At 36.2% G+C, this 27,644-nt stretch overlaps 1 protein-coding gene across 4 annotated transcripts in view; it reads right to left on the bottom strand.

The window, feature by feature from the left end:
* Positions 1-8,374: 8,374 nt before the first annotated feature.
* The window catches only part of LOC111053578, a 48,856-nt gene continuing 29,586 nt past the window's right edge, over positions 8,375-27,644 (bottom strand). Inside the window, exons 5-11 of one of the 4 annotated variants that reach the window (XM_039438638.1) lie at positions 22,154-22,391; positions 19,559-19,670; positions 17,284-17,453; positions 15,424-15,713; positions 13,486-13,687; positions 8,980-9,367; positions 8,375-8,816 (exon numbers count right to left, since the gene is read on the bottom strand). In XM_039438638.1, the coding sequence (XP_039294572.1) occupies positions 9,007-9,367; positions 13,486-13,687; positions 15,424-15,713; positions 17,284-17,453; positions 19,559-19,670; positions 22,154-22,391 (1,373 nt within the window). In that variant the 3' untranslated portion in view covers positions 8,375-8,816; positions 8,980-9,006. Of the gene's footprint in view, positions 9,368-13,485; positions 13,688-15,423; positions 15,714-17,283; positions 17,454-19,558; positions 19,671-22,153; positions 22,392-27,644 lie in introns of all 4 variants that reach the window. The other 3 variants (XM_039438639.1, XM_039438636.1, XM_039438640.1) reach the window with 3 other exon arrangements.

Below are 27,644 nucleotides of genomic sequence, written 5' to 3' on the forward strand. Positions count from 1 at the left end.
CTTGTAATGTTTTATTCCATTATCCTTTACAATACAATAATCTATACAAGACGAATCAGTCTCTAGATAGATAGATCAATTAGCATCCACTGTCAATCTGAACAGGGGGAAATTTATCAGTCTGAAAATAGACAAATCTACGTACCAATAGATTTGAACTCAATATTCAGAGATAATATACGAAAATCATGGACAACTTGATAATAAATAAATACATGTACAGAATAATTGAAATTTTTCTTTAAAAATTCAACACAGTTGTTATTGTACGTAATTTGAAAGCTGTTCACCTCTCTGAGCTATCTCAATAAATAAAAATCTGGTGCGGCGCACTCACACAACTTTCCTTGCCGTTATGAGAATTGAACACCTGACGCTAGTGTTCTCGCGCATCTCAAGTCTACTATTCAAAGATATGTAAGACAGCTGGTGATAGGTCAATAACGCTGGAGACACACGAGGTCTGCTATCTCTTCGTAGTGAATGATTTAATAGAACCAGCAGTTGCCAACAGTTTGCAATTTAATAATTACATTTTCTCGAATTTCAAGCTTATTTTCAATTTTAGGTGGAAATGTTACTGGACATTAATTGCAGAGATTTTCATGCTCAATCTTTTCCACTTATTTTTTTTTTTTTAAATTGTATATGAAGGCTGATAATTGAGAATCTAAAATCAAACTTTGCATAGATGGTGCAGTGCTCCTGAAATTTTTACAGATATGGGACTTGTAGCAGTTGATAGAGCTTATTGATGTCTATTTTAGGTATGAATTTGATCAATATCGTTGGAGCCGTTTCCGAGAAAATCACGAAAGACCCTGTTTTTGACAACATTCTCGCCATTTTAGCCGCCATTTTGAATTGCATTTGATCGAAATTGTTCGTGTCGGATCATTATAGTGAAAGGACTTTAAGTTCCAAATTTCAAGTCATTCCGTTAAATTGGGAGATGAGATATCGTGTACACAGACGCACATACACTCATACACACACACACATACACACACACACACATACATACCAATACCCAAAAACCAGTTTTTTGGACTCAGGGGACCTTGAAACGTATAGAAATTTAGAAATTGGGGTACCTTAATTTTTTCCGGAAAGCAATACCTTCCTTACCTATGGTAATAGGGCAAGGAAAGTAAAAAATTCAACACAGTTGTTATTGTACGTAATTTGAAAGCTGTTTACCTCTCTGAGCTATCTCAATAAATAAAAACTGTTTCTAGAAGAATACAGCATGTTTCTCAATCACTTGTCATGTTTTATTCCATTATCCTTTACAACACAAGAGTTTATACAAGACAAATCAGTTTTTGTGTAGTTGAGAAGTTGATATTGTGGTAATTATTCATATTGAATGGAAAAGACTGAGAAATTGTCAAAAAACACAGATTTATTGATAGTTAGAAAGACCGGTTTCGGTTATTATACCATTGTCAATCTCTGATAAACTCTTAACAGAGATTGACAATGGTGTAATAACCGAAACCGGTCTTTCTAACTATCAATAAATCTGTGGTTTTTTGACAATTTCTTAGTCTCTTTCATTCAAGACAAATCAGTCACTAGTTGTATAGATAGATCAATTAGCATCGACTGGCCACCTGAACAGGGGAAAATTTATTTGTCTGAAAATAGAAAAATCTACGTACCAATATGCAGGGAGAAATATACGAAAATAATGCACAACATGATAATGAATTCATGTACAGAATAATTGGAATTTTTCTTTCAAAATTTACACTCTCTTATAAGTGTCTCAGGGTGTTCTAACCACTTATTAAATTCAGGTATTGATAATTTTCTCAACAAGATTTGCATATCGAGTTCCGTATGGAATTCGATCCTACAACAATATTTGTTTATTGAATAATTTTTGCGACAAAAGTCACACTTATATCATGAATCGTTCTGAACTTAGGCGGGATGCACACCGGAGAAACGCGTTTCGTGAAAAAAGTTTCAGGAAACGTGAAACGAAAGTTGCTCGCAATAGACTGATAAGAATGTTTCTTTTGTATGCATGCGCGAGTGAAACGGATTGCATGAAACAAGTTTTATGAAAGAGGGCTTCACGAAATGCGTTTCTCCGGTGTGCATCCCGCCTAAGCTCAGAACGATTAATGATGCTCAATCGTGTGACTTTTGTCGAAAAAATTATTCAATAGACAAATATTGTTGTAGGAATAATTGGAATAATTTCTCGTTCTATAAGGCGGGATCCTTATAGAACGAGAAACTTCAAGCAAAAGGATTATTCATTAGAGGATATTATGATATACAACTATAATATATATTATGAGAGGAGCCAGCACAAGAAAACACACCAAAGTTATCAAACTTTAAAAAACACAACAATATTTATTTTGTACAGCATGAACACTTCAATTGAATTTGAACTTAGCACAAACGAAGCTATAAACTAAATAATACACGTTCAATGAATATGTTCTGAGTCCTATATGAACTGAACTATAAAATATTGAACAAAACTAAATATTGTGAGTCGGAACTAAGTTTTTATATGAAACTAGCCGTCAGGCTCGCTTCGCTCGCCATATCCGTCTAGCCAGGGGGCTCCGCCCCCTGGACCCCCGGCTGGATCGTCCAAGAATGAGATCAGCAGGCTCGCTTCGCTCGCCTGCATTTTTATCATATGTTAGGACAATCCAGTCGGGGGTCCAGACTAAACGGATATGGCGAGCGAAGCGAGCCTGACGGCTAGTATGTATATGAATATAATATAATATTCCCAGGATTGAAGTAGCAGTGCCCAATCAATATTTTTCCGCGATAAATGCATTTAAATCTTCAACTTGGTGCCAACCTAACAAAGACAACTCAACTTAATGCCAACCTGACAAAATTATTAATTTAGTTGCCAGTTAACAACTGTTTCAAAGAGGTACTCTATCTAGATTATAGTTCTATAGTAACATATGATATGGAAATTTCAATTATAATTGAGAGATTGGGAGAAGAAGAATATACATGCTAATAGACGAACTTTAAACTCTTAAAAACAACCCTTAGAGTTAAAATATTGCCAAAAGATTTCTTAGTGCGCCTCTAAAGGGCCAACTGAACATACCTACCAAATTTGAACGTTTTTGGTCCGGTAGATTTTTAGTTATGCGAGTGAGTGAGTGAGTGAGTGAGTCAGTCAGTCAGTCAGTGAGTGAGTGCCATTTCGCTTTTATATATATAGATGAAATGTTTTATTGGCAGTATATAGTTCTTATATATACGATTCTTAAGTCGGAATAGACACATATGCCCAATCCTTGAAGGCAAGACGAAGAGCAATTTGTCATCGTCTTAATACTCACGCACTAGTCTAGAGTTCACGTGGGCATCAACCTCAGAGAGAAAATTATAATTTTATTCTTGTGCTTAGGACTACTTGTTATACTCACTTATAACGAATGAGTTCGATTCTAATTTGGACTCTTTTGAGTTGAGCACTAGATTTGATGATGATGAATGAATCAGTACAGTATTACAGATTAAGAACATAATAGAATAACCTAAATAGAATAAATGCAAACCTAACCTTAGTGTTCAACCTAATAGAATAAATTCATAAGGAAGTCAAAAAGCGAACTTGAGTCTCACTTTATTATGTCTTTCTCAATAGAAGACAAGGATAGCAAACCAATGTAAATCAGATGCTGAATTTATAACTTGATTCTTACACTGTATGTTGTGGCCAATTTAAAAGACAAGGACAGCAAAGCAATGCTGATCAAATGCTGACTTTATAGAGTGAATTTCTCTCTGTACATTCTCTATGAATCTGGTAAGTTTTAAAGAGATTCTCTCACGTCAAACCCCTCGGAACACAGAGGTAGTAAGTGGGATTGATGATGTTACTTCATGTCGCATATGTGGCTAATTGTCATGTCAGTTTTGTTCGATCAAAAAATAGAACAGGGAATCGACAGAGCTCCATACATCCTCACAATTCTTCTAGCCTACCTACGTATTTCAAATACTATCATTATGAGAGAATTGAACATTTTTTAATACCATCTTAAAATGTATAAATTCAGGGCAACTTATTTCTATTTCAATACAATTTTCTATTTCTTGCTTTGAACCTATATGTGCATATCGATCAATAATATTCACCGGGATACTCTGTGAAGATATAATTCCAATTGATAGTATAGATCGATCGATTGATTCTCTAATATCGATATATTTTTTTAATAATAATAGTTTGCCTCTACATCTCCTCTTACAGAAAACCCGTTCCACACATGGCGCCAAGTGACTGGCAATTAGACTAAGGCATTTTCATGCAATAGAACGGCACATGGCTTTGGTATTATCGTAGAGAAACAATAGCGTAAGTAGATATCCCATGGTATAGGGCGTTTATGTCGCAACTTTTACTGTTATCTCAAGTCAATTACTGTCGATTATTGTCGATTTTTACTGTTTTGACCGGGTAAGAGTGTATGAACGACACAATATGAGAGACTACCAGCGTCATAAAGCTTCACAGGAGAGAACTACGTGGACTATCAGCTTGAGATAACAGTAAAAGTTGTGACATAAGCGCCCTATACCATGGGATATCTACTTATGCTATTGTTTCTCTATGGTATTATGCAATAATTGACATTCTGTGTTGCTGTGACGGTTATGTGGTAGCTATCTATATTGGAAGAAAACTACCAGATACAGTTATGAAAGAATGAAGTATATAGAGAGTAATTAATATAATAAAGTAATAAAATATATTTATTTTGAATGACAACAAGCAAAATTCAAAGTTATAAGTTGTTTTCCACTCATCTTTTATATTTGTTTGTGTATGTTACTTCGAAATATCACTGATATAGCTTCTATGAAAATAATAATGTTCATATTTATATCTGACTAGCCGTCAGGCTCGCTTCGCTCGCCATATCCGTCTAGTCTGGACCCCCGACTGGATCGTCCAAGAATGAGAACAGCAGGCTCGCTTCGCTCGCCTGCATTTTTCATTTGAGCATTTTTATCATATGTTAGGACAATCCAGTCGGGGGTCCAGACTAAACGTCTGGCTGAACGGATATGGCAAGCAAAGCGAGCCTGACGGCTAGTAATATAATATTCCCAGGATTGAAGAAGCAGTGCCCAATCAATTTTTCCGCGATAAATGCATTTAAATCTTCAACTTGGTGCCAACCTAACAAAGTCAACTCAACTTAATGCCAACCTGACAAAATTATTATTTTAGTTGCCAGTTAACAACTGTTTCGAAGAGGTACTCTATCTAGATTATAGTTCTATAGTAACATATGATATGGAAATTTCAATTATAATAAAGAGATTGGGAGAAGAAGAATATACATGCTAAAAGACAAACTTTAAACCCTTGAAAACAACCCTTAGAGTTAAAATATTGCCAAAAGATTTCTTAGTGCGCCTCTAAAGGGCCAACTGAACATACCCACCAAATTTGAACGTTTTTGGTCCGGTAGATTTTTAGTTCTGCGAGTGAGTGAGTGAGTGAGTGAGTGAGTGAGTCAGTCAGTCAGTCAGTCAGTCAGTAAGTGCCATTTCGATTTTATATATTTACATTGACGGAATTTTGAATGAGACCAATGTTGGTGCAACGGTTATAATAACGTTGAAGGAATTGTTCAGTTATCGAATCAAATCAAATTAATTTCCATTCAAAAACACAGTTAATCCATGAGGAGTTACTATATTCAATTCCTGTTAGATCCATGCTTTATAAAGTCAGCACCTGATTGACATTGGATTGTCATCCTTGTTTGTCATTAGACAAAACCGAAGCCTCTATCCTTTTCTAGTCATAGAAGGCTTCATTACTACTATGAATTTTGTTGAAGCGTTCAGTTTAAACAGAGATGATTAATATTATTCAAGAATCGAAACTACCAAACTAGAATCACATATTGTTTGAATAAATCAGTGATTTTGATAATGTCAATTCAATGGAGATGTCTACACCAACTTCACTACCTCATAACTACAAAGAAAGTCAACATTTTCAAGTCTGAGTTTTCTGAAATAGTTGGTCAAATTCCATATGATTTCTTCCAATCCACTCTAAACACTACTTCACACTGAATTGCTTTTCAGTAATAAAAAGTCATTGATGGAAATGATAAATGATATCTTCCTGTGCATTCCGATTGAAAATTTGAGTTCATTCTCAATGGAACATCTATTATATGAAATTCATCTACACTTATACATTTATTAACATTAGTCAATTGCAATTTACATCCACTATTATTTTATAATCTAGGTTTGATTTCAAGAGTCATATAAACTAGAGATTCTCTAATGAGATAAGGGAGAAAATATTTGAAGCTAGTTTTCAAGCTACAGTTGTAATAATTATGATGCTTCTAAAGGGCCCCATACACTAGGGATCTTGGATCGGCGAACTTGGTTCTTGCAAACCAAGTTCCCCAGTGTATGTGGGAAATTGGCGAACCGCGAACCAAATTCGTGACGAATTTGGTCTTTAATCTGGATTAAAAACTTTGTTCGGTTCGTCCGTCGTGGTGATATATTCTATATATATATTATATTCAATATATTTTCTTCCCACAGCAGCTGCAATCTTTGAAACGCTCATCTCTAGACCCCGGAAGACACTGAAGTGACGAACAGTTGTTCGCTCTCCCCACTACAGTGTGTGGGCAAATCCTACACGAACTTGGTTCCCCGAACCAAGTTCCCTAGTGTATGGGGCCCTTAATTGATTTGTTCTATTAATTGAATAAAATTATCAATTCTTAATGGAAAGACTTCACAACTATACTCCAAAAGTGGATTATCAATTCATTCATGAGAGATACGGACAAAAATTATGACAATTATAACAATCATTAATTTTAACACCATATCATGTCTCATGGTATTCTAATAATGATAAACGACTATTATATTCGGTAACGGAAATTATCAATTCTGAATGGAAAGACTTCACAACTATACTCCAAAAGTGGATTATCAATTCATTCATGAGAGATACGGACAAAAATTATGACAATTATAACAATCAATAATTTCAACACCATATCATGTCACATGGTATTCTAATAGTGATAAAAGACTATTATCTGCGGTATGAAAACATTTCTGAGTTGTCTGCAAAAGGCACATAGTTTTTAGATCATTGGAAAGTACACCTAAATACTGGGCCTACCTAATTGATACTGTACAGCAGAACAGTATTTTAATCTACTTCTACAGCTTTTAATTACAATAGTAGTATAATCATTATCCTTATTGAACATTACTTATGGTGAGTATCAGAGGTTTATGTGTTAGTAGACTACATTTATACTAAAATAAAAGTATTCAAATAAATAAAAAAATAAAACCATGTGGAACGAATGCCAGATACTAGGATACCAAAGGCTGTCATGAAATATAGACCCTACGGTAGAAGGGATATTGGCAGACCTCTGAAAAGATGGTAGAGTAAATAGTTATATCCTTTGAAACCGGAACAGGTGTGTACGCCTAATCCTTGAAAGAAGAAGAAGAAGATAAAAGTATTTGGATAAAACTTGAAATATTGGATCAAATTAACTACAATTAACAAATAATGGAATCATGAAATATTGTAGAATTCTGGTTTTCAATGGCACATATTCTCTGTTCTAAATAGCTTACCCAGAAGAATGTAACCAAACCCAAGAAGTGCGAGCTCTAACAGAGTCGAAAAGAATGGGGAAAAATCAAACCTCAAATCACAAGTTCTGAGTAGACTGTCTGTTTTTCAGATTGCCAAAATTTGGATTGGAAAGGAGCAGTTTTTTTAAATTATACAATCTTTTTTATAACTCGTGATTGATGATAGAAATACCTGTGGTACGTTTCTGTAAGTTGTGTAATTCTGAATTATTGAATAAATAAATAGAAGAATCTATCAGAAATTTACGAGTTCGAAGTTAATGGAACCCTGGGTTAGAGTATTGGAACCCTGGGTATTGTGGTAATAAAACAGGAGTCTGAAGTTAATGATTATTTGAGTATTGGAACCCTGGATATTGTGGTAAAAAAAAGGCTATTAGAAAAGACAACAAAATAATATTGTGAAACTATTTTTATCGGTTATCATAACCTTACTCTATAGTGAGGTCCACGTTATAATGGCAGTGTTTGATTAGCAATGGTATTGCTATCCTTGTCTATCATTCAACAAACTGGATAGCGATATCTCTTTCTTGCTTTGCTCTGTTGCCAGATCGTCTTTCAACAATGTAGAATTAATTAACTAACAAAATATTCCATCTTGATTGTAAAAATTCATTATGAAATTATTGAAAAATACAATTTTTTGCTTAATAAAATATAATATTGTTTATTCTGAACGGGAATGACCAGCTGTTGATATTACATCAATAAACCTGTATCAGCTACCGTCTATAGAAGGCATTGACAAGACAGAGGATCGGCACCGTTGTCTCCTTTCTTTCTCCACTAACGTGGACCTGACTATAAAAACTTTGAATTATGTGACAAATATGTCATACTCCATGAAGACTTCCATGATGGAGTTTAATATTGTAGCTTTGAAAAAGACAGAGGATCGGCAACGTTGTTCTCCTATCTTTCTCCACTGCCATTATAACGTGGACCTCACTATAAGCATTGGAACCCTGAGTTTGGTGAAAAAGAAACATTGGCATTAGAAAGTTAACATAATGTGGTATAATTGTTATCATCAACCAGTTTTCATTGGGAGAGTTCACAAGATAGTGTTATAGTACTTGCCCAGGGAGCTCTACCACCAACTCTACTGATGAAAACGAGGCTTTAATTAGGGATGGGAATCGAAAGACAAAACATCGATGTTTTTCATCCTAACATCGATAAGTGAAAAACATCGAACAGTAAACATCGATGTTAAAAACATCGATGTTTGATGTTGAACCATCGATGTTTTTAAACATCGATGTATCGATACCCATCCCTAGCTTTAATCTAATGCAGCTTTAATCTAAACTAATGCTAGAACTTGTAGGGTGGCGACCCTGGTAGCGGAGGAGCAAACTTGTCGAGTTCCTCCTGTATGGCAGCAATTAGGGGAATTACCGGGTCGGAAGGCGAGAGGTTGGCATCACTGAGAATGTGGGATGGCTCCAGGGAGGGCCGATGGAAAGGTCCGGCACTCAGAGGTCGGGGTGGAGGCCGCAGACTTGGCGTACCAGGCGCCACCAGACTGGGTACAAGGCTGTTGTCACTCCTGTTCCAGGCGCCCCTGGGTGATCCCCTGTTACCTCCTGCTGTAGAAGGTCGTTGGGAAATTGCAGAAGCGGATGTTTTCGGCCTGGTTAGTATGGTTTCGGTGCCCAGAAGTTCAGAGACTGGTCTGTTGATAAGAAAACAATCGAAATATAACGACATATCTTCAATTAATAGCTATCAGCCGATCAATAGCTGTCAGCTGAATAGTGTGTTGTGTTTTTTCTGGCTCTAAATTTTGTGAATTACGCAGAAATTGTGTTTTTTCTGGCTCTAAATTTTGTGAAATTACGCAGAAATTTTACAGTTAATGGTAATTTGCGTATAATATCATTCTTTTTTATTATGTTTTAAAACCGTCAAAATTCAAAATTCTCAGTTTTTATTGTTTTTGAGTGAAAATGGACTAAATTTTAGAAATAAATGTGAAATCATAACCCTTATTCGGAGTTTTAAAATGTTATCTAAATGTTTATCTTGATGTTTTTGGCCTGGTTAGTATGGTTTCGGTGCCCAGAAGTTCAGAGACTGGTCAGTTGGAGAGAAAACAATTGAAATATAAAATCATATTCAATTATTATTACTCACATCAACATATTTTTTCCTAGTTTTTCCTTCAATGTCATAATTATATTGTAGTATTTTGTACAAAAAATGAATAAATAAATATTTTCACAAAAAGTGTCAACAAATTAATAATTTAAAAATATTCCTTCTCTTGTATTCTTCTTCTTCTTCTTCTTCCTCTTCTTCTTCTTCTTCTTCTTCTTCTTCTTCTTCTCCTTCTTCTTCTTCTCCTTCTTCTTCTTCTTCTTCTTCTTCTTCTTTCTTCTTCTTCTTCTTCTTCTTCTTCTTTCTTCTTCTTCTTCTCTTCTTCTTTTCTTCTTCTTTCTTCTTCTTCTTCTTCTTCTTCTTCTTCTTCTTCTTCTTCTTCTTCTTCTTCTTCTTCTTCTTCTTCTTCTTCTTCTTCTTCTCTTCTTCTTCTACTGCTTCTTTTTCTTCTTCAACATTGATTTATAGAGAGTATGGAATAAAAATGATTATTCGTTTCTCAGCATAATTTTTAGTATCCATCATCATTATATTATTGGATAGGAAATTTAATTTTCTACAGAAATGGTTCCTTGTCAAAATTAGCTACAATCAGCCATTAAAAAGTTATAATGGAAAAACTACTTGAGAGACTTGATTTTTGAAAACGCTGGAATTATTCTGACAGCCCTAGTACAGAGACGTTTGGTCTTGAAGCAGGCGATTGCAGAAGGGGGCGCTCATGACATCTAGCGGCGGAGTTTGTAACTAGACTTCTACAACATTGGTACAGTGCTCTAGTTTTCTTGACATTGTGACTTCATTTCCAATTATTTTACACAAAATCTTTGCTCTAATTGTAGAGCATAAAATTATCTATAATTTGTGCCAGTAAACAGATACGATTCGTGGAATAATAAAGTCTAAAATTATCAAAAACAAACAGTCAACTCCACTTTTCAAAACAAATTACTCATTTAAAATCAAAGATTTCAACTATTGGTCGCATTTAATAGCAATAGAAGTCCGGCGGATTTGATAGAACGTTTTATTTGCTTTGAATTTGTTCAGTAATATTCTCTAAACTAACTTAATTCAAGATAACTAGTTAGGAAAACAGTTGTTGTTACAGAAACTGTTATGAAGTACTGCTTTTAAATGAGCGTTAGTTCTCATTAATTCCGCTAGAATGGGCGAGCGAGTCCTTCTGTAATTTCACATACCAAGACTCATTTTGGGAAAGTTGAATCTCCAGTATTGAGTATGAAAAATTGTACTTTCTGCAGTTTCTGGTTGATAACTTCTAAAAGGTGGATCGTAACAAATTTTTTCAAATGTAAAGTTTTGTAGGGAATCAAATTCCCTATCGAACCATCCTGAAACATTATCAGATGCCTGAAAATTAAATACGATATTATTGTTTTTATTTTACACTTCCATAACTGAGAAAGCCAACTTCTACAGATTTTGCTGTTTTATGCCTTGTCTCAAATGTTACGCAAAAATAAGTTATCACATGATATTTTCACCGTTTCATTGTCTACAAAATATATTCTCTGAGATTTTCCAATAAAATAGCTTTCAAAGCCACAATTTGATGAAATAGTGAGCAATGTCGAGTTTAGTTAGAATATTTCACGCTAGGGGGTGTTAGCGTTCCAGTTCCCTAATTTTGTCAAAGCTGACCAGCTCTGACTGAGTTGGGAAGTCAAATTTCCAGTTCAGGAAAATTAGTAGTACTTTCAATTTTTGGATATATCTTTTCAACAACGCGTTTAAGCTCTTTGTTTGATAGGACATTTTTTGTAGAGAATATAATTTTCTATTATATGATTATGATAAATTCTTTCATAACCTAGAAGTTTCAAAGAAATATGACACTTATAAAAAGCTCCGAATACATAGCCTACTTATAATGATTCCTATTGCATTGTTAATTCAAGTATTAATTCTTCTTCTTCTTTTTTTCCTTCTTCTTCTTCTTCTTCTTCTTCTTCTCCCTCTTCTCCTTCTTCTACTACTCCTTTTTCTTCTTCAACATTGATTTATAGAGAGTATGGAATAAAAATGATTATTCGTTTCTCAGCATAATTTTTTGTATCCATCATCATCTCTGTGATGCTTATCATTTGACTGTACATTACAAAAATTCTACAGAGTTCTGAAAATCGGTGTCAATTTTATGAATGTGGTTCCTGTCATAACACATTCTAGAAATTTTGATATTGGCAAATTAATGAGAATCTATCATGCAAAACTACATTCTCTAGGTATGTGTAGTTTTAATTTATTGTCAACTATAGTTTAAACGGCTTCATATATTATCGAATAATATAATTGGAATGAATCATACTGTAAAAGAGTAGGCCCGCCGCAAAGTAGACCCACGCTAATCGACGCACTCCAACCCACGCCGTGGAATGTTTTGTAAACCAACCATTGCTAGCTAGGCTTCTCCAGACATCTGTGTAATGATAATAATACATGCAACGAATAATCCACTTGTCAGCTGATTGTTTATGAATAATTCTATAGCAATGGTTTAAAAGTATCCCACGGCGTGGGTTGCTTTTCGTGGATTAGCGTGGGGGTACTTTGCGGCGGGCGATATTGTTTTTATCCAATTTCATGAAGCATCATAACTCATACAGTAGTAGTAGTCCTACATGATTGTCATCACCAGATACAGACTCAGTTTTAGTTTATATTGGTTATTGGTTATCTTCTTATTGATTATTAGTCATAGTTATTGCTGATCCTAAAGTGATAAATAATATAACAGCCTGTGCACAGCTCAGGAGTGCAAGCATAATTTGCATGATTCATCACTCAATTGACATGATTGTTTTAGATTACCAGGCCAGCAACTAACGTAACGTTTCACCAAACATTTTCGACTGATGTGTGAACTGTGTGATATGTAACAGATGACCTGCAAGATCACACAAACTACAAGCATAGAGAAACGATAGCATAAGTAGATATCCCATGGTATAGGGCGTTTATGTCGCAACTTTTACTGTTATCCCAAGCCGATAGTTCACTTAGTTCTTTCCCATGAAGCTGGGTAACGCTGGTAGTCTCTCAAATTGTGCCGTTAATACACTCTCACCCCAACAAAACAGTAAAAATTTACAATAATCAACAGTAATCGGCTTGAGAAAACAGTAAAAGTTGCGACACAAATTCCCTATACCATGGAATATCTACTTACGCTAATGTTTCTCTATGCTACAAGTCTCAAGTGACTGCCACTTAGAACCAAGCCACACGAAGCGTTTTTCCAGGCGTATTCATATGAGTAGGAGGTACAGGAAGTTCTATGATTGGCTGATTGGGTTAGCGTTGAGAAATCAACTGATAATCAGCCAATCGGAGAGCTCCTTCCCGGCCGAGTCGTATGCAAACGCCTGAAAAAACGGTTCGTGTGGCTTGACCCAAAGTGGCAGTCGCTTCCGACTTGGATGTGGTGTAGTTAGTGTGTTCCAACGGTCAGGTTTTCAACTGTGCAGTCGTATTGTACATACTGAATCATTTCAGACAGATAAGTAGACCACTTTAAGGGGCTATTCAAGCCGTTTTAGAGAGTGTTATTTAGATCATTTTAAGCGTTTTCTAGAGCCGTTTGAGGCGATTTTTAGAGCCGTTTTAGACGGTTTTCGAGGCCGTTTGAGACGGTTTTGTAAACGTGCCATCTACATAGTTTGGCAATACCTGACCAGCGCGGCAGACTTTGCTCTGTAGTCTTGGTTAGTCTGCGCATGTGCAGTGGGACTACTGCAGCTTTCCGCTTCCGGACTTCCGCTACGACTTCCGAACATGCTGAACGCGTCGTCTAGCAGCTCCTGGAAGCGACGTCGCATACGACCAACGTTCGGTTCGCTTAGGGAGATATCTTCTTCGGCGTCTTGGCATTCTGCAAAATCAAAAAGTCAATATTTTCATCAGTTTGTCGGCTTCCTGCTTCTAAAAAGTCGAAACTCATCATTATTTATGAATCAAGTAGCACAAAAATCAACCTGAACACGATTTTAGGAGAGCTAGGGAAAGCTGTGAGGATCATTGATAACTTATTGATATCATTGATAAGCTGTAGGATTCATGAAGAAGCTCTCTTGAATATTAAAACATTCTGACAGTACCAGCTTTCTAAAGGTGCGTACAGATATACGCGCCCCGAACATGATCAAATCACTTTTAATCAGCTGATGCCAAGCTTTTTATATCTGTATCTTACCGTTTCTGTAAAAATACAGATATAGTCAGCTGATTAGAAGTGAATTGCTCATGTTCGCGGCGCGTATATCTGTACGCACCTTTAGACTAGCTACACACACATCGATTTTTGTTCGTACGGTATTATGCCGTTCTTAAAGATTCTATTAGATGGAACAGATGATGTAGGTCAAGTTCCGTTTAATCTGACAGAATTCACAAGGACGGCAGAATATCGTACAAACGAAAATCAATATGTGTATGCGGGGCTTAATTCATTCTTGAAAATGGTTGTATTCATCTAACTGGATGAATTTTGAAATCATCATTAGGGAAATTAGGAGCACTTCAAAACCGTTGTCACAGAGACAGCGCTTTGGATAAGAGTGGATTTGAGGCGAGACCATAATACCAGTGGAAATTTAGATCTTGATTGACGTTAGACAATTATTCAGTTGGAGATCGACTGCAGCTGCACTCTACACCATAGAAAAGTGTATGATCAGTTGTCTTAATCAGTGGTTCGGCTTTGAATTCATATTATTCTCCTTGCCCTATCACCATAGGTAAGGAAAAAATTAAAGTACCCCAATTTCCAAATTTCCATACGTTTCAAGGTCCCCTGAGTCCAAAAAAGTAGTTTTTGGGTATTGGTCTGTATGTGTGTGTGTGTATGAGTGTATGTATGTCTGTGTACACGACATCTCATCTCTCAATCAACGGAATGAATTGAAATTTGGAACTCAAGGTCCTTCCCCTATAAGGATCCGACACGAACAATTCTGAACAAATGCGATTCAATATGGTGGCTAAAATGGCGGAAATGAGGTAAATAACAGGGTTTTTCACGTTTTTCTCGAAAACGGCTCCAACAATAATTTTGATCAAATTTATACCTGAAATAGTCATTGATAAGGTCTATCAACTGACAGAAGTCCCATATCTTTAAAAATTTCAGGAGCTCCGCTCCATTTATGCAAATTTTGAATTTAGATTCCCAATTATCAGGCTTCAGATACAATTTAAACAAAAAATTCAAAGGTGATCAATTTTCATAACAGCAAGGAAAGTTGTGTGAGTGCGCCACACCAGATTTTCTTGATTTAGTAATCATAGAGACTTCAATTAACTTGTAAGTCTACTAGTTTTGGGTGGGATTATGTGGAATGATATATAATATAGTATTTGTATATTATTCAAGACTGAATAAATAAAAGACTCTCCTTAATGAATAATTTCACATTTTCAATTACACTGCAAATCACCTTGTTTGTGCATACTATGAAAATGCAGGTACCAAACAAGTGGACCAAATATATTTATTTATTTTGAGATACATAAGAATAATATTTTCTCAAATGATATAGTGTGAGTGATGTTATTGTATCTTTCCATAATGAACTATTCTACATTATCATTCAAATTAAACTTATTCACCTTGTTTGTGCATCCTATGACAATGCAGGTCCCAAACAAGTGGACCAATCACCCCGGGATCTTCACCCTCGTTTTGACTGCGGTGCCTGGTGAGTGGCAGATCTGACGGTGGCTCGTGGTGTCTTGTCCTCGGGACACCATCCCTGTGGTGGCATGCCTCTCTGTGGTCACCATTGTGTGGTGACCTTGGCACACCATCGCATGCATCACCGTGGTGGTCACCTTGGTGCTGATTGGTTGATGCCTCAGGCTGCAGAACTTGTTCTAGTGGCTCGGCTATTGGTGGACCTCTGCAAAAACAAGGGATTTGTTCATTGAGGAACAAGGGAAAAGATTGTTTGAGGAACAAGGAACACAGGGAACTGGTGTATACTAGAAGTTCTGTGAACAGTAGATCTCGCGCAGTTATAAGCCACAACCTCCTCTAATATTGTCAATCAGAGTAAATTATGTCCTGTCCTGTTGTGTCGGCGAGATATTGGTGTGTAAACAACTAATGGCTGTTTGGGTTGTTGTACCGACAATGCTAATAATTTGTTGTAAACAACTATGCTACTATCATTAAAATCTTACCGAGTTGAAAGCAGAGAAAAGTCGGGAGAAAAATATTTTGAGTTATTAATTTCGAGTAATCAATTGCATGCCTCATTGAATGCAATTAATAGTCCACAGGACAGCTGACTTTTTACCAAGTTACATTGAAATATTACATTGAAAATATCATGCGTTATTGCATGCAATTAATAATACACTCGACAGCTGATTTATGATCAATAATTTTATAGTCAGGCCCCTGTTTCATAAAAACTCAGAAGTCCTGTAATACATGAACAGCTGCTTTTATCGGCTATATTAAGCATGTAATTGGAATGGTGATTCTCCTGTATTACGTGACTTATACGTTTTATGAAACGGGGCCCTGATTTCTACCGTAATATTGGCGTTCGAAGCAGACTCCTTTCCCCTTAATATTATCCTTAAACTACAAAATTTCAAAAAACCTTATATATACGTCGTCGCGAAATTCCAAAAGGAACATTCCTTTCAAATTTCATGAGAATTGATTGCTGCGTTTCGCCGTAAATGCGGAACATATAAACATAGATAAACATTTCATCATATAAAGAGAAATGCTAAACTGTCGACTTGAATCTTAGACCTCACTTCGCTTGTTCAATTATTATTCATTCTCAAATTCGTTCATCCATTGTTCATCTACTCATGAATTCTTTAATTCGTTCTTCAATTAATCTTATCATTCGTTCACAGTTCCATTCACTTATTCGTTAATCCATTTATTCATTATCATAGTTCCACTACATAGATGAAGAACGAATAAAATAATTGTATATGTACAATAATTGATATAAATAATTGTATATGTACAAGTGAATTCCGAAGGAAATTGATAAGTTGGGGCAGAGGTGATACAGGCCTACTATACTCTAATGCCTAGTCCACACCTCCACACTATTACCAAGTCGCTGGCCATGTGGCTTGTAAGCTTGGCCACTTTGTCTTGCCATCCACACTGCAATGTGACCATTTTTGGATGAAAGCTGGCCACTCGCCTTCGCTCGACAAAAATCGGAGCAGTGGTAAGCGAAGGCAAATTAATCCACACTCTTGCGCTCGTCGACATTTGTACGCATTGGATGATAGTGTGCAAGTACTACCTTTGACAAAATAGCCGTGTTGTAAATTGGTTTCTGGGTAGCTGAATTGGCATTGTTGTAACAATATAATCATTATTATTTTATTATCATTATGTTTTTGACAATATAAGATACTCTTTTATTTTAAACATATTGCTGAATCATATTTTTAAGAATAAATATGATTGATTGATTGATTGATTACCTTGGAAACTGTTTGACGGAAGGCATAGATAGGAATGAGTTGGGGCTAGCCTTGCGACTTCGCGGTCTCGGCCTAGGATGAGGGGTGGGGGCAGACCTCCTGACCAATGAGGCTGCAGAACTGGGACCCGATCGGAGGCTCAGTCTGTCCGGGGAGTCTCCGCCAATCACCTGCAAGTATTTCAGAAATAGCTACAGAAACTATCGAATTATATTGTCGTCATCACAACATCTGTGAAAAATACTCAATTATATTGTCATCATGAAACATAAGAATAAATTACATGGGGAGTCTAAATCAGTCATCTGCAAATAATTCAAGAAGAACTGTAGAAACTGTCCAATAATATTTTCACAATAGATCACTTGGAGAGTCTGATCCAATCACCTGCAGGTATTTTTAAAAATAGCTAGATTTATTTATTTATCCATATGGCTTTTATCAGCAGAGAGATCCTTGAAATAGCTAGAGATACTGTAGAATAATATTATCCATGCAATCACAATGAAATTACATGAATGAATTATAACAATCAATCACAAGGAGAGTCTCCACCAATCACCTGCAAGTATTTTGAAAAAAGCAGTTGAGTTACTAGAGATAATTAGAATTCAAACACTAACAACTGTATTCAAAATACATGACATTCGATTTACAGATAGCTGTAGAGTTACTCTTCTTCTTCATATGCCGTCTCCATGGCGGAGGTTGGCTATCATGATGGCAATTTTCACCCTGCTTACAGCTGACTTGAAAAGTTCATTTGAGGTGCACTTGAACCAAATCCCTTAAATTGCGCAACCAAGATTTCCCACTGACCTCCTACCTGTTATTTTGCCTTGCATAATGAGGTGCAATATTCAATACTTGTGTCCTCTCATTATGTGACCAGGGCACCTCAATTTGCACTCCTTGATTTCACTAATGAGTTGCAGTTTCTTACCAATTCTCCTGAGAACCTCTTCATTTGTAACATGATCGGTGTATGAGATTCTCAGCATTCTGCAATAAGTCCACAGATAGGTCTAGTAGAGTTACTAGAGATCTTATCAGAGCTTTCATAATCAACTTTACTTTATTTCACACCTGCCTGGTTCCAATCTCTTATACGTCATGTTCTCTTATGGGACATAGCAACTGAATCTTCTAAGAAATCATGAAATCACATTTTCTCTCTAGAGAAGCTAGCAATATCAGCAGGGAACAAAGGATGAGTACAAATCATAAATGTAATTTATGCACTGATAAACTATTGCACAGTACATGAGAATGTCAGCAAATGAGCAGAGGAGACAGGTTAATAACTTGAAAATATCACATGGTTGTGAAATAGAAGGCGTTAGTGAGTTCAAATACCTTGGGGTAATGCTAACTGGTGATAATAGAACAAGTAATGAAATATATGACAGGATCATGATGGGCAACCGTGCATATTATGCAAAACAAAAAATTTTCAAGAGCAGACTCATTTCGCGTAAAACAGAAGAAAAAAATGTACAGGACATTAATAAAGCCGGTTGTGACATACGGATCGGAGACATGGACAATTTTGAGCAAGGATGAGAGAGCACTGAGCTCATTTGAAAGAAAACTGTTCAGAAGGATTTGGGAACCAAAATGGGATGATGGAAATTGGAGAGCCAGGCATAATAGTGAGATTGATGAAGCCATTGGGCAAGAAAACATTGTACGTTCCATAAAGGCAAAACGTATAGAATGGCTGGGTCATGTGGCAAGGATGGGTGAAGGGAGAGTCCCATTGAAGATGATGGATGAGATGATGATGGGGACAAGGAAAAGAGGAAGACCAAGGAGGAGATGACTGAATGACGTCCTGGACGATCTTCGGGTGCTAAGAGTGGCAGACTGGCGACGAAGAGCCCAGGAGAGAGAAGTTTGGAGGCATTATGTAGAGGAGGCCAAAGTCAACCCAGGTCTGTAGAGCCACATAAAGTAAAGTAAGTAAACTATTGCACTAATCATTGAACCCTCAACTAGTAACTATATTCAAACCCGAAGGTTTTTTGGCGGGTGCCCAGTCACAAAAAAACGAGTTACAAAAGAATAAACTTAGACAGAATAAATATGACACTTCATAGATTTTGAGTATAAGATGAGAGGAAACAAATACATAAATTTCAAAAAGAAAATAAGAAATATACATCAGATTTTGATAGAGAATTAATAAAAGAAATTACATCTTTCACTGGCGAAGTGACGTTGAAATTAGCATTGAAATTACATTAACCTTGACTTTGAGATGACGTTGACTGACCTTGCCCTGTTCGTTGTCATCATGCTGATAAGCCATGTTCTCCTCTCCGGCTGAAGACGGTCCAGCCTGTTCAGATTTGCCCTTCCCTTTGCCTTTGCCCTTCACCTTTGTCCTTGAAATGAAAAGTTTTTCAAGTTTTAATATACTGTCTACTCAATTGGAATGAATGCTATTGTTTCAAAAACAATAAGCTTGAAAAGTGGATTATATAGATGTTTCAATCAAAAATAACTGGGATTGTTTTTGGTAGAAATTCATTCTGAGGATTTTTTGGTATACTTTCAGTTTATTGTGACTCATTACAGTACTGTTATTGACCGAGAGAGGACACTCAGGGACGGTTTCCGAGCTCGGGATTTGGCTAAGTCCTTGACTTTAAACAGCTGGAGTCAGAAAATTGGCTTCCCGAAACGGGGCGTAGTCGCAGTCATTGTCATAGTCACGTTTGAATTAATTTTCATAAAACTAGAACATTGAACAATAAAATAAAGAGAAAATAGTGTAAAGTTTCAGCTATTTTGAATTATTTAGAAATGTTTAATTTTGTCAAAGAAAAACGTTTCCAATTATAGAAATGAGAAAATTAAAACTCCGACTACTGTTATAAAAACTGCGACTACGCCCCGTTTTGGAAAGCCAATTTTCAGACTCCAGCTGTTTAAAGTCTAGGACTTAGCTAAATCCCGAGCTCGGAAACCGGCCCTGAATATCCCAAATAGGATCATGAAAATCATGAAACAACATCCGATAAAGAGAAAGTGAGGGCAAAGCCACATGAAGCGGTTTTTCAGACGGGTCAGGAAGCTCTCTGATTGGCTGATTATCGGTATTCCTGAATCCCAACACAGTCAGCCAATCGGAGAGCTTCCTGCCCTGCCGACTCGTCTAAAAACGCTTCATGTTGCTTTGCCCTTATTATCTCACATAATCAAATGGATTATAAAAGAGAGAATATAATAGGAAAAGACTTAGCTATACAATTTGTGAACTTGAAAATACAAAAAGCACAACAAAATACAAAGGTAGATGAATTAAGAAGGCAAGATGGAATATTGGAATGTAATATAACAAGAAGGTAACTTATAGCATAGAGAAAAGATACCGTAAACCACGGTATTTAGATGAAAACGGTAGGGGTCACGAAATGTGTGCGCAGTGGCCAGCCAGCTAGATTGCGTCATCGCCACCAACCGAGGTTTTCAACACCTATTGGCAATTTATGAAACTTATTCGTTAAAAACATTACGATTGGATATAAAATGGCATCAGCTACACCGGAAATTTAGCACAAACATGCGCGTGACACCTACCGTCTTCTTCTATATACCGTGCCGTAAACTACTTACAGAATCGCAAAAAGATATTTCCCCTAATAAGCTATCCCATTAAGCTATCCTAAAAGCTATCCCTATCCCCTATAAGCTTCCCTATAAAGGTGCGTACAGATATACGCGCCGCGAACATGAGCAATTCACTTTTAATCAGCTGATTATATCTGAATTTTTACAGAAACGGTAAGATACAGATATAAAAAGCTTGGCATCAGCTGATTAAAAGTGAATTGCTCATTTTTGCGGCGCGTAAATCTGTACGCACCTTGAGCTATCTTCATTTTTCAAGCTACCTTCAAGATAGCTCATACTTTCTTCTCTCTATGGTAGTAGGTAAAAAACTGAACTGGTTACTACCATAGCGAAAAGATAGTGTAGAGGATATCCCATGGTGTAGGTCGATCATGTTCTAAATTTCAATCCGATTCTTGTTGACTCAAGCCGTTTACTGTCAAATTCTGTCTATTACAACTGGTTTGGCTGGGTGAGAGTGTACGAACGGACAGTATTAGATTAGATTAGATTTCTTTATTTATGTATGTTACAATATTTACTGGTTTATACACTAACTTAGTGTATGAGAGACTAAAAATAGTACGAGAGACTTCTAGCGACACATAGCTTCACCCAAAAAAAGCTAACTACTAGGTTGAATGTAGAAATGTATCAATACTATCAATTTATCCGTTTCATTATTTATTCATATCATCATCATCCATGATGGACCAGGCTTGTAAAGGCCTGTTCCAATGTCCACCGCTTCCTCGGTCTTCCGATGTCTCTCTCTCAGTAGTAGCTGAGTTGTTGGAGAGTGAGGTCACGTTTGTTTGAGCTCTCATAATTTGTTTTTTTGTACGGTTCTTAATGGGTTAGAGGTCTGAGAATTTGTCAAGTCATTAGTGTAGGTGTCAGACCTGATTTTAGAAACATAATCATTCTACTACTCAAAATAAATGAAGTAATTTTATTTAAATTTTTGTTATTCCTTTATCTCTGTGATTTGAGTTTGCAATGTATTTCTATGACTTGATGTTCGCCATAGGTCTCTTCACACCTGGCAAAGGAAATTAAATAAATCAATCAAATCAATCTCCATCCAACTGCAATCTTGTAGTGGAAGACGCGTTGGTGGCATACGGCATAGGTCATTTGTCCACTTCAATCCGTATTGTTTTATAATTTCTGCTAGCGGTTGCACATTGCACTCACTTCGGATTGTTTATTATTTATCTATTTATTCAATATTATTCATGAATTTATTTACCTCCTCTGCTGCTGTTCCTGGCTGTAAACCCTCTGCCGGTTGGCGCTGCCGTCGATACGCCGCTGCTTGCGCTTGCGCGAGCGTGCACTAAGGCCGAGCACACTGAGCACCACCAGAATGAGAAGCAGTAGAAGGGCGCACACCCCCGCACTGATCAGCAGCCACTTGTCGTACAGTGTGTGTGCCACTTGGGTAGTGTCCCTGTGGAACGGCGAGGCTGGGCCTTGCAGGTAAGCTGCTTCAACACGCAAAATGTAACACAGATAAGTCAGTAGATAGATAGCACACTGCTGCATTAATTAGTAGCTATCTGTCGTACAGTGTGTGTGTCACTTGTCATACAGTTCATGTTCGACTTGCAGGTAAGCTGCAACATGCAAAATGAGATAAAACATTTAGTGCCGGTTGCACAACAGCCGGTTAATTTTTAACCGTGATTAATTTCACGAGAACCAATCAGAGAAGGCCTTCTTGATAAGACGGCTTCTCTGATTGGTTCTCGTGGAACTAATCACAGTTAAAATTTAACCGGCTGTTGTGCAACCGGCACTTAGATTAGTTTACTTTGGTTTATTTTAGTTGCTTCAACATTCATAGTGAAACAAAGATAAGTCGTCAGAAGCAAAAAAGAGTACACGTCAGTAGAAGTATAAACTTTCAGTTTCATAGCAGTTTCGTGTTTCTGATGGTGAAGAGTAATTCGGAATGAAGCTACAGTACATTAATTATCTCTCATGACACTAGTGAGTAGAATCATGGAGAAAATATAGCATAAGTAGATACCTCATGGTATAGGTCGTTCATGTTCCAAATTTCAAGCTGATTTTTGTTAACTCGAGCCGATTACAATCTATTATTTATTTATTTTCAACAATATGGGAGCATACGGGAAAACCCCAAAAATTGCTCCCCATTAAAAAAAAAATTACAATAATCATTTTACAAATAAATTGAAAATCGAGAGAAAGAAACAAGGAAAAAAACCATTTCATATTAGTGAAGAAAAAATGTTATGAGAAACTAAATATACTAAAAACTAAATAATATACTGAACTAGCCGTCAGGCTCGCTTCGCTCGCCATATCCGTCTAGCCCCCGTATCTGGACCCCCATATCTCGCCATATCTGGACCCCCGACTATATCGTCCAAGGATGACATCAGCAGGCTCGCTTCGCTCGCCTGCATTTTTCGTTTGAGCATTTTTATCATATGTTAGAACAATCCAGTCGGGGGTCCATACTAAACGTCCGGCTAAACGGATATGGCGAGCGAAGCGAGCCTGACGGCTAGTAATAATATATTCCCAGGATTGAAGTAGCAGTGTCCAATCAATTTTTCCGCGATAAATGCATTTAAATCTTCAACTTGGTGCCAACCTAAAAAATTCAACTCAACTTAATGCCAACCTGACAAAATTATTAATTTAGTTGCCAGTTAACAACTGTTTCGAAGAGGTACTCTATCTATATTATAGTTCTATAGTAACATATGATATGGACATTTCAATTATAATTAAGAGATTGGGAGAAGAAGAATATACATGCTAAAAGACGAACTTTAAACCCTTAAAAACAACCCTTACAGTTAAAATATTGCCAAAAGATTTCTTAGTGCGCCTCTAAAGGGCCAACTGAACATACCTACCAAATTTGAACGTTTTTGGTCCGGTAGATTTTTAGTTATGCGAGTGAGTGAGTGAGTGAGTCAGTGAGTGAGTCAGTCAGTCAGTGAGTGAGTGCCATTTCGCTTTTATATATATAGTTACTAGAGACTATACTATATACTGAAAACCATTTACAATATGAGAAAATAATATGAGAGGAATCAAGAAATTACAAATAGCATTCCAAGAATGATGTCAATCATATGCTGAGGATGAAATAAGAATAAGAATGAGATGAATGATAACAAATCTATGAATGGGAGGAAGTTATCTACTAAATATGGTACTCTATGTAAGTTGACGAGGTCTAGCGTGGGAACAATAGGTGTCAGGAATCTATATTCCAAGTTTTGTTGCAATCCATCCAGTAGTTTTACAGAAATCGTGATCAGTGAGTCAGTGAGATAAGAATTTTATAAGTATAGGGTGAAGCTGCTTACATGCCTTCTTGAACTGACTGGGATTCATATGAAAAAGGTCTAGGTGAAAAATATTGTAATTATAAAGATTCATCATGCGGTTGATTGGAGAATTGAAGTGACTATTGGAGTTGCATTGGGGAGGAAGAAATCTGAAGCCGGAACGACGTGAAACTGAAGACACATATATTTCAATTTCAATTTATTTTATTTATTCACACACACACACACACACACACACACACACACACACACACACACACACACACACACACACCACACACACACACACTCACACACACACACATAAGATACATCAATACGGAATAAAAATTAATTACATCAATAAAAAAGCATTACAGTATAAAATAAATAACATAAATATGAGAACACATTACAATATTAGAAGGCAAATTATACATGTTATGTGGTGGAGAAGGGTAGAGGATCAAAAGTTCTTCCAACTATGGCTATCCATGTCATAGGAAGGCTTTTGATCCTTGGAATTTTTGGAAAGGATTGGGAAAGGGATGTGATAGAGCACAAGTAGGAGAAGTGAGCGCACTAATCAGAAAAGTTCTCTGTTAACTTATTATAGTTCTCAAAGGTAGAAGAAGAAGTAATATATTCAGCAATGAGAGGAGGTAGGTTGATTGAACACGGTTGTTCAATATATTATATAGGAACAAAAGCAATTTACAGCTCCTTTCATCACTGTTTCACTATCACTGTTTTGTTGGGAGTGTAAGAACGGCACAGTAAATGAGAGACTACCAGCGTCACATAGCTTCACAAAAAAACAACTACTAGGACTTAGCGGACTTCAAAGATGGTTTTTGTTCTATGTATGCTATGTGGGATTGATTGTGCTATCTAGTCTGGTGTGTTTTGTAGATGGAGTTTCCTATACTATTAAACGAGAAACTTTTTGTGTAGTTGAGAATTTGATATTGTGGTAAATTATTCATATTGAATGAAAAAGACTAAGAAATTGTCAAAAAACCACTGATTTATTGATAATTAGAAAGACCGAACTACTCTGATAAACAGTTTATCAGAGATTGACAATGGTGTAATAACCGAAACCGGTCTTTCTATTTATCAATAAATCAGTGGTTTTTTGACAATTTCTTAGTCTTTTTCATTCAAAACGAGAAACTTATGTTTAGATGTTTATATGTTTGTATTTCACCGGATCTCGAAAACGGCTCTAACGATTCTCACCAAATTCAGAACATAGAAGGTTTATAATATAAAGATTCGATTGCACTAGGTCTCATCCCTGGGAAAGCTCGCTGAGGGACATTAAAAGGATAATTATTATTCATCCTTGGAAAAACATATGATAATAATTATTTCGTCGTCTGTTGGTGATGGAAGTGAGTGAGCGAGTTCATGTGTGTGGGACTGTGTAAAAATTATGACTCAGCTGTTGAACTTTTGTAATCATTAAATCAGGTACTTAGTGCCGGTTGCAAAAAAACCGGGCTATTTTCAATCCTGATTAATTCCAGTAGATCCATCTTTTTGAAATGGTCTTTTCTGATTTGGTTCATGTGAGGTTAATCAGGATTGAAATTTAACCGGCTTTCGTGCAAGTGGGCCTTTGTGAGGGAAATTTTTACATTCCTGTGGGAATTGATCTCAATTTACTGTGATTAGATAGAACATTTCTGTATGAATTTTATGATAATTAGTAATTACTTCTTTCGTAATAAACTGTTTATGCTTTTGTACTCCAGAGCGAAGCTCAGTCTCCGATATTTGATAATAATAGTAATATTTGATATTAGATTTCAACTTGGCGTATCATATACTGCAGAAGTACTGCTTCCTGGTTGTAGTTTAATATGACGAATGAGGAAATTGAGGTGCAAGATGATAATAAAGTATTTATTCTCTCCCTAAAGTATGAGCGAAAATGAAGAGTTGGAGAACCGAAGATGTTTCAATGATGTAGTTCAAGACGTAATGAAGAAAAAGGGAAATAAAACATAATAGTAGAAGATGAGATTGAAAATCAATCATCCAAATTCGTAGTGTAGTAAAGTAACCCAGTAGCTGCTGCCATCTGGTGACAGATTTCGGAGTTGGATGCGAATAGAATATAGTCGACCAATCAGGAGAGAGAGTAGGCGGAGTCTAGAAGTGAGAGAGTGGGAGTGAGAGCCACCAAATACAGAGACTGGCTTGCGAACGGTTCTCTCTGTCATTCAGTCACAATGTTTATGAATACAGGACAGTGGGAATGAAGTAGAAGAAGAACGAGAAGAAGAAGAAGAATAAGAAGAAGAAGAAGAAGAAGAAGAGAAGAAGAAGAGAAGAAGAAGAAGAAGAAGAAGAAGAAGAAGAAGAAGAAGAAGAAGAAAAGAAGAAGAAGAAGAAGAAGAAGAACGAGAAGAAGAAGAGGAAGAAGAAGAAGAAGAAGAAAATCCTATTCTCATCCTTTGATATCATAACCAACAATAATTATTGCTTATAATTATTGATATCGCTAACAATTATCTTAATAAGCTGAATAATTCGGAATGATATTCAGATATATGATAAACATAATGAGAGCCAAGCACCAGAGTACCATCTTCATAATTGCTATATAACGATTATTTGTTGCTGTATATAGGTATGTATCTATTGCACTGTGTACTTCTTAATCATTTTGTTGCTTCATTGGCAGGTATCAGTCCTCTGACATTCATTTGTTAGTTTCATCCATTCTTTGTAACATTTTTATTTTAATTATAGAATCTTTTCATTTCTATATTCCGATTTATGATAATTTTCTAGTATACATCTATTTTTTCCTTCTCTTGTATTTCTATAGTTTTTCTTTCTTTTAACATTATTGCAATTGTAAGTTACATTGCTCATTGTATAATAATCTTGTATTGTTGTATTTGTGAAGGAGACACATTAGGGGTAACCTGTTGTTAAATAAATGAATGAATAAATAATATCATGATCTATTCAAATGTATTCTCGCCATGTATTCTATTGCCCGGTTTCACAAAAACCGGTTGAATTTCAACCGTGATTAATTTCAAGAGAACCAATAAGAAAAGACTTTTTAGAAGAGACAGCTTCTCTGATTGGTTCTCGTGAAATTAATCACGGTTAAAATTTATCCGGCATAATGTTATCGAAAGAAATTATTGTTCAATAACCAATTACACATAAATGAGACACGATACATCCTACTTATTATTTGGAATCTGGTTCAATAAAATTCAAAACTTGAATAGTTCTTGTTCAAAGTTATAAGACTGAACTTAGACTACTTCCATAGAATACAAACTGATGATATTTCACTCACCGTGGTAAACAAAAAAATTAAATCCAATCCTCGAAAATTAGATGGATGTCTTAGATGGATTAGATAGATGTCTTGAACAAATAAACAGGGAAGGA

Source organism: Nilaparvata lugens, chromosome 12 (genome assembly GCF_014356525.2).
Source record: "Nilaparvata lugens isolate BPH chromosome 12, ASM1435652v1, whole genome shotgun sequence".
In the NCBI taxonomy this organism is placed as follows: Eukaryota; Metazoa; Arthropoda; class Insecta; order Hemiptera; family Delphacidae; genus Nilaparvata; species Nilaparvata lugens.